The 9778-nt window shown below is 42.4% G+C and overlaps 1 protein-coding gene across 1 annotated transcript; it reads left to right on the plus strand.

The window, feature by feature from the left end:
- Nucleotides 1–753: 753 nt before the first annotated feature.
- hhex (hematopoietically expressed homeobox) lies at nucleotides 754–6662 on the plus strand. Its single transcript, XM_071535632.1, has 4 exons — nucleotides 754–1288; nucleotides 4691–4869; nucleotides 5516–5566; nucleotides 5848–6662. The coding sequence occupies exons 1-4, from the start codon at nucleotides 856–858 to the stop codon at nucleotides 6109–6111; spliced, it is 927 nt and encodes a 308-aa protein (XP_071391733.1). The 5' UTR covers nucleotides 754–855; the 3' UTR covers nucleotides 6112–6662.
- The last annotated feature ends 3116 nt before the right edge of the window (nucleotides 6663–9778 follow it).

The following is a 9778-nucleotide window of genomic DNA, read 5'->3' on the forward strand; positions in this document are numbered from 1 at the left end:
TTTCTGTACTCTCTCTCTCTCTCTCTCTCTCTCCCTCTCTCTCTCTCCCATATGTTTACTGTATATATGTTAAGTACTGTCTAATAAAGCCGAAATGCAACAACAATAAGAATAAAAATAACACCACAATATGAGATGGCCTGTATGTTTCTCCTAGCAAATATGGCATTTGTGAAGGTGTGGCATCTATTAAAGTAAAAAAAAAAAGATCTTGTCGTTTTTATCATTATGAAGAAGCATCAGAAATTTAGTTGGAAGCAAAAAAAAAAAAAAAGATAATTTATTACCTATTCCTGCAAAATGTAGATTTGCAGGTTTTGGAGGTTTTGGTACCGAGTGGTTTTAGATGCGGGGACTTTTCCGCAGCTTTAGGGCTTCGTGAATTCGTTCTCCTGAAATACTGCATGAATTATCGCTCCACTCTCGCCATCTGATCATTCTGCGGGTCCGCTGGAGCCGCGGGCCAATCAGAGGCAGCCGCTGGCCACCTGCAGGAAGTTGGCCGTCCCATTATCTCCTCCCTCCCTCCGCCTGTAGCCCAGATAACAGCCCCAAACAGTTGGCTCAAGTACCAGCTATAGTTCACCACCACAACCTGATGGACGCACACACACACGCGCGGCGGCCTTCTTCACAGCCTCTCTCTCTCTCTTTCTCCGGTTGGTAGAGGATAAGTCTGCAGTGGAAGTTAGGTGTCTGGTAGAATGTTAAAAGGAAGCTCCTGTCTCTCTCTCTCGGTCTTCTGAACTACTAAAGAGGAAGGTTGCAGGGAGAGAAGGGAGGGACGCGCGTTGCGGTTGACTCTTCAGTTCCAGAGCGGCAGCAGCAGCAGCGGCGGCAGCGGCGTCTCCAGCGATGAGCGTCCCCCTTTACGCACCGACTCCCATCCAGCCGGCGCACCCGACCCCCTTCTACATCGAGGACATCCTGGGGAGGAATGGATCGACGACCGCCACCTCCTCCACCACCTCCCCCTCCTCCTGCTCTCCCTCCTCTTCTTCATCCTCCTCCTCCTCCTCCTCCTCCACCTCTTCGACGCCGGTCGTCCCCACGCCGACTCTCCCGTCGCCCAACTCCTCGTTCACGAGTTTGATTTCGCCGTACCGGACGCCCATCTACGAGCCCACGCCCATCCACCCGGCGCTGTCGCACCACGCCGCGGCGGCGCTGACGGCCACGTACGCCTCCGCCGGAGCGTTCACCGGCTCCATCTACCCGTTCCACCACCACCACCACCACCGCTCCATGGGGGAGTACGCACAGGCGCTGCTGAGGCACGATCCTCTCGGTAAGTTGCGTGCGTAAAACTCTTGGATACGTTTAGAATGGCATTATCGCCTATAGGCTACACATTCTTCATTTGAGTAATATGAGTAATGTAAGTGGAAAAACTCGCCTTGTTGTTAACCTACATTCCACGAGTCTAGACTGTTGGCCTAGTGGCGACTAAGTATGCGCTAAAGTCAAGAGGTGAATATGTGGAATTCATCTTTTTGAGGCATTCAGTTGGAATAAATCATCTGCTTTTATATCTAATTTCATACGAGGCACTTCTTTTCTTTTTCTCGCCATCCTCCAAAAGAAGCGGCTGTCAATCTCCTTTATGCTTCAGGAATGACATTATGGAACAAGCCTTTAAATGACGCTTATAAACCTGTCGCACGTCACGTATTTTCACGAGACACTGTTATCACACCTTATTGCACATGTGTGGCACACTTGGCGGTTGTTGTTTTTTTTTTTTTCCATTCCCCTCTGCCTTTCTTTCATATTCCGCAAAAGCGACGAATTCACTTGACGTCGCCGCAACAGAAAATATTCAAAACCTGCTCGGATGATATCGGCGTGACGTTTTTTTTTTTTTTTGCCCCCTTGCATGAGCGCGTGGGGGGGCCCAAAACTTCGTTTCGGTGCGAACGAAACCACTTTGCATGAGTATATCACGCTTGGCCGTGCATGTCGGAGCAAATTGTCTGCCACGTTTATATGGAAACAGATTTCATAATAACCCTGCTGCAACTTCGGGGCCGTGTTTGTGTTTTTTTTTTTTTATTCCCAAAGTGAATTACTTCCAGTTAGTTCGGTTCCACAGTTCCACAGTTTGCACGAGTGCGCCGTGCCCGATCACGCACTTGTGAGTCACACTGTTATTGTGACAGACATATTTGTGCTACAATAACAGCCAGACTTGTCCATTCTGTCTGCTGGTGTGTGTGTGTGTGTGTGTGTGTGTGTTTGTGTGAAGGGGGGGGGGGGGGGTATTCTGTGGCAACCTTGACTCGCTTTCCTGACTCCCATTGTTCTGAAACATCAGAGGAGCAAGTCAGCTAGTGACTAAAACACACTGGGCTCTAAATCACTTGTTATTTCACCGCTGCATTGTGTGTGCGTGTGTGTGTGTGTGTGTGTGTGTGTGCGTATGTGTGTTCTTGCATTCCTATAGCCTTGAGCACCAAGCACCTCACAAGGACAGAAAGATGAGGGTGGAAAAAAATCCTCCAAATTGAGTTGTTTTGGCCTTCTTTAAGGTTCTGGATTAGGATTAGGATTTGGGATTAGGGTTAAGATTACAGTTTGGACTAGGTTTAGGTATTTAGGTAGGATAGGTATCAGGCTTAAAGTGCAAGGCTAGTTTAAAGAAGTCACGACTTGGATTTAGGGTTAAGATGTGAATTAGGATTAGATTTAGGGGAATTCATAAATCTAGTAAAACAAACGTGCGTGTGTGTGTGTTTGTGCGCCGGACCGTCTCTCTCTCTCTCTCTCTCTCTCCCCCCCCCCCCTCTCTCTCTCTCTCTGTGTTGTGTGCTGCTGCAGCGGCGCTGAACAAGCCGAGCCTTTTTCCGTTCATACCGGAAGCCGTGAGCCTGTCGATAGGAGTAAATCTGGTTTCAGAAGCTGTTAAATGTTTTCCTGGCTCACCCCGGCCAGCCGCTTCCTCGGGAGCCCGCTGCACGCTGCTGATTATTTTATCGACATCCTCAATACAGACATATTCAGGAAACACTCGGCCTCTGATAGCCCGGGATCCGTTTTTCACATATTGTTGCACTTCCTCTGGCTGGGCAGCGAGGATGTGACTTGACTTTCTTTCTGGTCGGCGGGCGAAAAGAAAATAAGCAGAGCAGAGGCAACGCTTGAAATAACGCTCTGAAAGGCAGCAAAGAAATAAGATTTTAAACATTTCTACATGTTTAAAGTGATATGAAGTAAAAAAAAAAAAAAAAAAAAGTGAGGGTTCCTTACTCTTTCGAGGGCTCTTTCTCTTTAAAAAGAAACACAAAAATCAGACCAAAGTGCCCAGTATGCTTCTTAAACACTTTTAATTCAACTTTTCATTTTTAATACTGCGGTTTTGGAGCATTTCATACATTCTTAAATGGTTCTTTACAGCATTATAAAAGGTTCTGCTATGGTAAAAGTCTAAAAGAACCATTTTCTGTGCAGGATAATTCGTTCCCCCTTTCAGCTGCCTAGAATTAAAAAAATAAGACTAAATTGAATTAGGTGCGCCAAAGCTGCATAGGCTACTTTCTCTGCGACTTCGTGGATCTTATCTTTGATGTGACAGGCTGCAAATCTTTCTTTCATGATTATATTACGATATCTAATAGGACTAGCCGACTTCCCTTGGTAAACCCTGGGATGCATTACAATAAGAAGGATTTTTGACACCGTTTGGAAACGCTCTAAATCACAATGGATTCATAAGCCGAGCGTGTTGGCGGAGGGGAGGACATGGACTTGTGTCTGTTAGTGAATGCCATCGGCTAATCACACCGCAAAGCAGGAAGCACATGAGCGGATATTTGGCCATAGTTTTCACTCTGTCACGACCTTCCTCAAAAGGCAGCGTGCAGCAGGCCAGTCTGCTGGCCGCAGCCGCTATTGTTTGCCTAAAGCATTAACTGGAAAGGAAACGAGACAAAGAGGAAAACAATCTTGATTGGTTTTGGTTTGGCTCTTTTTTTTTGTAAAGTCTTATCCATCTGTTAAGTGTCCATTTGCAGTGACAAGTATAGACCAGCCAGGAACACTGACAATGATTTTTTTTATATAATTGTTTTTATTATAGCCTAACAGCGTTTCCCCTCTTTATTCTGTCTATGCTTGATGTTACTGTTGAATTGAGCTTATCCACCATGCTGTACCGAAAATTCCACCGACCTCGGTCGTGTCATCATTAATTAATAAATGAAAATGTAATAAATGAAATTCCTTTTTCATCTTTCGATGGGCGTCAATTAAATAGGGCAAGATGTGCCACTCCCATACCTTAACCTGCGTCAGATTAGATCTTGTAGTTCTTACTATTATAATGAAGAGCAGATTGGATCTTGTAGTTCTTACTATTATAATGAAGAGAACTGATCTTTTAGTTTTTACTATTATAATGAGGAGTAGATTGGATCTTGCAGTTTTTACGATATTGCTGAAGAGTACAATGGATCGGTTAGTTTTTACTATTATAATAAAGAGGGAAGTCTAAGTAAAAATTGCAAGACAACTATTTGGAGGCCATAACTACAAAAACGCATTCAATGAACTATACGTCTAATTATTTATCATATGGACCAAATAATATTTTGCCACTCATCAGTCAGACATATCAGCGGGTTGGGTCATTTTGGCGCTTATTAATATTTCCATGCCGTACGAATTGACTGTCGCGCTTCTTCCACCTCTACAGGGAAACCTCTCCTGTGGACTCCGTTCATCCAGCGGCCCTTGCACAAAAGGAAGGGCGGCCAGGTGCGCTTCTCCAACGACCAGACCATCGAGCTGGAGAAAAAGTTCGAGACGCAGAAATACCTCTCGCCGCCGGAGAGGAAGCGACTGGCCAAGGTGCTGCAGCTCAGCGAGAGACAGGTGAGACAATGTAACCCGAGGTGCTTTGCAGATATGATTAATAACAGTTCGGGGTTATGAAAAAGACAGCCAAACAACAGAAACGTCCAGAAGTAATCACACAACAAACAACTCTATTTTTTTTTTCTATTTTCTCTCTTGTAACATTTTGAGCGACAGCTGAGCTTTCAGTAACACAATGAAAACAATTCCTAACCCGATAGAAAATTCGCATCAAGTTGAAAAAGATGTAAAAGACACGGTCTGTTCACTGTTCACAATCGAGTAACCTAATAATAACCATCAATCCAAATAATTGCTAGGCCTACTGGAAATCAACACAATGGGAAATTTCCTCCGCATATGATTTTTTAGACCGATTACCACAATCTGGCATTATGACTTAATTTCCAAGATCGGACCGAAATCATAGGCTACTAAATTTAATGAAATCTATATTTAATGAAATCAGTTCATGGCCATCCTCATGTTTTAGATTTCAGTCCCCGGAGCAGCGAACGCATTTTGGACGGCTTATCCAATGATCAAATTAAATTGACTAGGTCCTGTTTGCGCCCATATTCGTTTTTTGCCCGTTATAGCAATATAATAGAATATAACATATTGAAAATGACAATAATTCGTTTCTGCCTGTTTTGTCTTTTAGGTTAAAACGTGGTTCCAAAATCGAAGAGCCAAGTGGCGACGACTTAAACAGGTGAGACTGACAATATTCAAACGTCACATTATAGGCTATTGTTCTAGCATTAATGACTGTTTAAGCTTGGAAGACAAAGTAAACAATCATTAGACATTTCCTCATTACCAAAATATAGTAAATAAATATAATATTTAGGCTATGGTAAAGGAAATATAGGCCTATATACCTAATAATAACTTGTATGGGCACGTAAAGCCGTAGTGCGCAATTGGTGCCTATAGGCTGCCCTTTCTAATTTTAATTAATTCTAAAAAAGCATCTATTTGATTTTGCATCAGGAAAACCCCCAGGGAGGCAAGCGGGAGGTGGAGGACGAAGGCTCCGCCGGGAGGAGCAAAGGGGACGAGCCGAGCGAGCCGCCCGGGGTCCAGAGCCCGGAGCACAGAGCGCCGGCCGCGGCCTCGGAGCTGCCGCAGGGCCGCTGCGCGCGCTCCGCCTCGCCGCAGTCCCACAGAGAGCTGGACTCTGACGTGTCAGACGACACGGACCAAGAACTGGACATAGAGGACGACGACGACTTCACGCTGAACCCCCAGTTCTGAGGAGATCGTTGATCTTGTCTAACGGGAGCTGGATGATAAAGACTACTTTTCTAACACTCATTCCCTTTTGCAGTTAGACCTTTGTATTTTTCACAGAATGACAGCCAGGTTGAAATAGTGCCCGAGTTGCTATTGAACTGAATGAATCAACTAGCGACAAATGCCGAAATATGATATACCTGAAAAGTGGATATGGGACTTTTTTCTCGAAATGCAATTAATTTTAACGTAGGCCTACCCTACCGTTAAATGCATTAGGCCTATACAGCCGATGTGCCGCCACTTTATTCCCCAACTCATCCTTCCAGTGCCTTTCACACAGGCCTGATGTCTCATTTTTAAAATATCCTAGAGATCTTTTTTGTATATAATGTATAACCGCTGTATTTTGTGTTTGTTGTTGTGTTTTTTTTTTCATGTCGATATCCACTGATTAGTTTCTAGTGTCAGTCCAACACGTCGTTTTGGGTGATAAACGCTCTTGAGTTTTGTTTTGTTTTGCCTTTGAAAATAAGTGATTTGTCATTAAATAGTCGATGTAATTCAAGCTATGTTTCGTTGGGTGATATCTAATAAACTATTTTGTGATAAGAAAAAAATACTTTTGGTTAGCTGGAATTTGACTGGGATTTATGAATTATTATTTTCAATTGGGCAAATAAAACTGAACTAGAAAACAAGGAAAGAAAAAGTGGTTGACAAACATGAAGGGTTGGAAACTCTGGATAATGCCAGCCCCCTTACTAAAATTGCAGTATGTCTTAACTAAAAAGAGCTAAAAAGGCACTAACTAAAAAGCTGCTCTATGCCCAGTTTTTTTTTTTTTTTTGCTTAAGAAGATTAATTAAAAGAAATTCAATATTTGCAGAGAGCAAGGCACAGCAGAGCTATATTATGATGTAGGCCCACCCTATAGGTGTCATCCATCTCATCTATCTGTTAATAATGTTCATGTTGTGTGAAGGGGGGGCATTGTCACTCTTGGATGGGCGTCTTTTGTATGGACAGATATCACTGACACAATTTCAAAGCTTGAAACAAGTTTTGAAAAGCTGATGCTCAGTTTTGAATATGTGCAGAATAGGGGAGAGCAGGGCATGTTGTTACACTTTTTTACTCATTGGTATATTTCTCAGTAGTGCCTTACTACTGAGATACATGCCCCACCCCAGGCATTCCTGCCAAAGGTCCCTTCCCTGAGCACACAGCTTCACTAAACCATTCAAATTTATTATCAGGTTATGCTGACCCTTGCTTTTATGTGTCACAATGTATCATTATTTTGATTCCTTTATAAGAAAAAAATGAGAAGGAAAAACATTTTCATTATTTATTTTCAGGTATCAAATTGCTTTTATGTTAGAGTGTTTTGACTTAGACTGTTGTATTCAATATAGGTAACCTCTAATTAAGAAAGAAAAAAAAATTGTAATTGGACTTTTGGCTAAAATATTTAGTTTCAGAAATAAAGCCACCGAGACAACTCACCCATGTGACAACTCGCCCCACTCTCCCCTACATTAAAATATAAAAAACACTCAGTGTTGCCTTTGACTGATTCATAGGAAGTCCAGCCAATGGATTTTGACAGAGGACAGATGATTGGCCAAGAGCAAATAGCCCCGAGGCCCCACTAGTTTACAGACATCAAGTTCAAGCTGACAAAAAACTGATCCCCCAGAGAAGATGCTGACGGAAATCCCAGGATTCATAGCTGTGAAAATGAATTACTGAAACTTTGCATCTTTACATGTAAACGTTTGGGGATTTCAACTATTCATCAGTCTAATACAAACATTAAATTACAAGCATTCAAAAAATTCTCAATATTGAAACTGGAATTAGAGACATTCCTACATTCAAATTCTTTTTTATTTTTATTTTAAACTGTCTTAGGACAACAGATCCTAAAAACAACAACAAATGAATTCCTGCAAAAAAATCAAAACTGAGCCTCAAGCTTTCAAAAGTAACGACAAGCTTTAAAAAATAAGTTTCAACCTTTAAAAATTATGTCAGTGATATCTCTCCATACACTGGGTACCACATTGAGTATCATGGGCTCTGGAGCAGTTGCATTGCCTACACATCCTGTTTATAGATTTAAATATGTATTAAATGGATGACACTGTTATTCTCTGAAGTGGCCGTAGGTGATCATCACACTCGTATAGTTATGTCTCTGTGATCGTCTCATAGCAGTCAGTTACACAGTATTATTTGACACCTTCAATAAACTGTGACAAAGGGATGGGAGAAACTATGTAGTGGGGTTAGACCTTAAATCATTTTATTAGCATGGCTTTGCCGATATATCGGGCCGTTATAATTTTTTATTAAATATTAGACATTAGCCGGTAATGTCATCCACCTCATTTAATTTTTCAATAACATTTTCTGTAAATGTATTTAGAGAAAATGTTATATGAATTCCAATTTCCCTCTTATTTTTTCACTGTGTGTAATGAAGACAATGTTAAAATTAGATTTTGTTTGAGTGGTTGACTTCATTGGCTCCCAATTCAAGACCGATGAGGTGTTAGGGTTAGGGTTAGCACTTCAAAGTGCTTCTGCTAATGTATAAATCGTCACATGGGCTCGTGCCGCCATATTTATCTGACTGCATCATCCCTTACGTTCCCCCTTGTGTCCTCCGATCGCGGGACGCTGGTTACTTCCTGTCCCGAGAATCGAGAAGAAATCGTCAGGCAGCGGAGCGAGTTCCCTGTCTCTGGAACTTGGTACCTGTTGCGATTAAGGAAGCAAATTCTTTGGAAATCTTCAAATCTAAACCTATCTACTTCCACTGTCACATGACCAACCCTAGCCCTGTCTAGTTCGGGACTGACAGTTTCTTTTCTTAGCTTCGTTTAGACAGCGTTAACATAGGAACCAACATGGGAACTCAGTCTAGAACTGCCTTGGTTTGTACGCATCATTACACTCACTGCCTGTCTGCTGTGTGTATGAGTGTGTATGTGGCTGAATGTCTTCTCCGAGTGCGTGGGTAGGACTTATGCTTAGTATGGCTGTGTGTGTGTGTCTGCTTGTCTTCCCTCTCTTTCAGACACCTGCTGCACGTCATGATTTTACCTGGCAGTGGACACCAGCGCTGGCCTAGCTGGCTGAAGTCCCATCTTTCTGCTGTATTATGTTTCTCTTTGTCTTATTTGATTTCTTGTCCATGTCATTGTCCATTTTATTGTATAGTCCCAGCACTGATTGCACGCTCAGCCTTCCTGGTGGGGGATCCCTCTGTGAAGTACCCCGCCCAAGGTTTCTTCTTCTTGGGAGTTTTTCCCGGTCTTCACTGAGGGTCTAAGGTTGGTGGTGTCAGGTTGGATATAAGCTCAGCTAGGGCTGAACGATTTTGAAAAAATATCTAATTATCTTATTTTGACTGATATTGCAATTGTGATATGATTTGCGATATTGGAGGGAATGATAATTTTTACATCATTATTCTCATTTTCATTGAAAAACGTATGAAAATGATTATGGTGTGATTTTTGCGGGGATCTGTACCAAACAAAGATGTTTTCTTAAGTCTGTAGAATATGATGTGTAGTCCAGGACATCTCTGCAGCACCACAATATTTAATTTAAAATGGTATTTTGACACACATTTCACCTTTAACAAATCCTGTGATTTGAAAATTGCAGTAGG

This window comes from Centroberyx affinis, unplaced genomic scaffold (genome assembly GCF_046629955.1).
Source record: "Centroberyx affinis isolate AG114_WGS23_722 - 3 ecotype Tasmania unplaced genomic scaffold, CSIRO-AGI_Caff_v1 ptg002745l_1, whole genome shotgun sequence".
NCBI lineage: Eukaryota > Metazoa > Chordata > Actinopteri > Beryciformes > Berycidae > Centroberyx > Centroberyx affinis.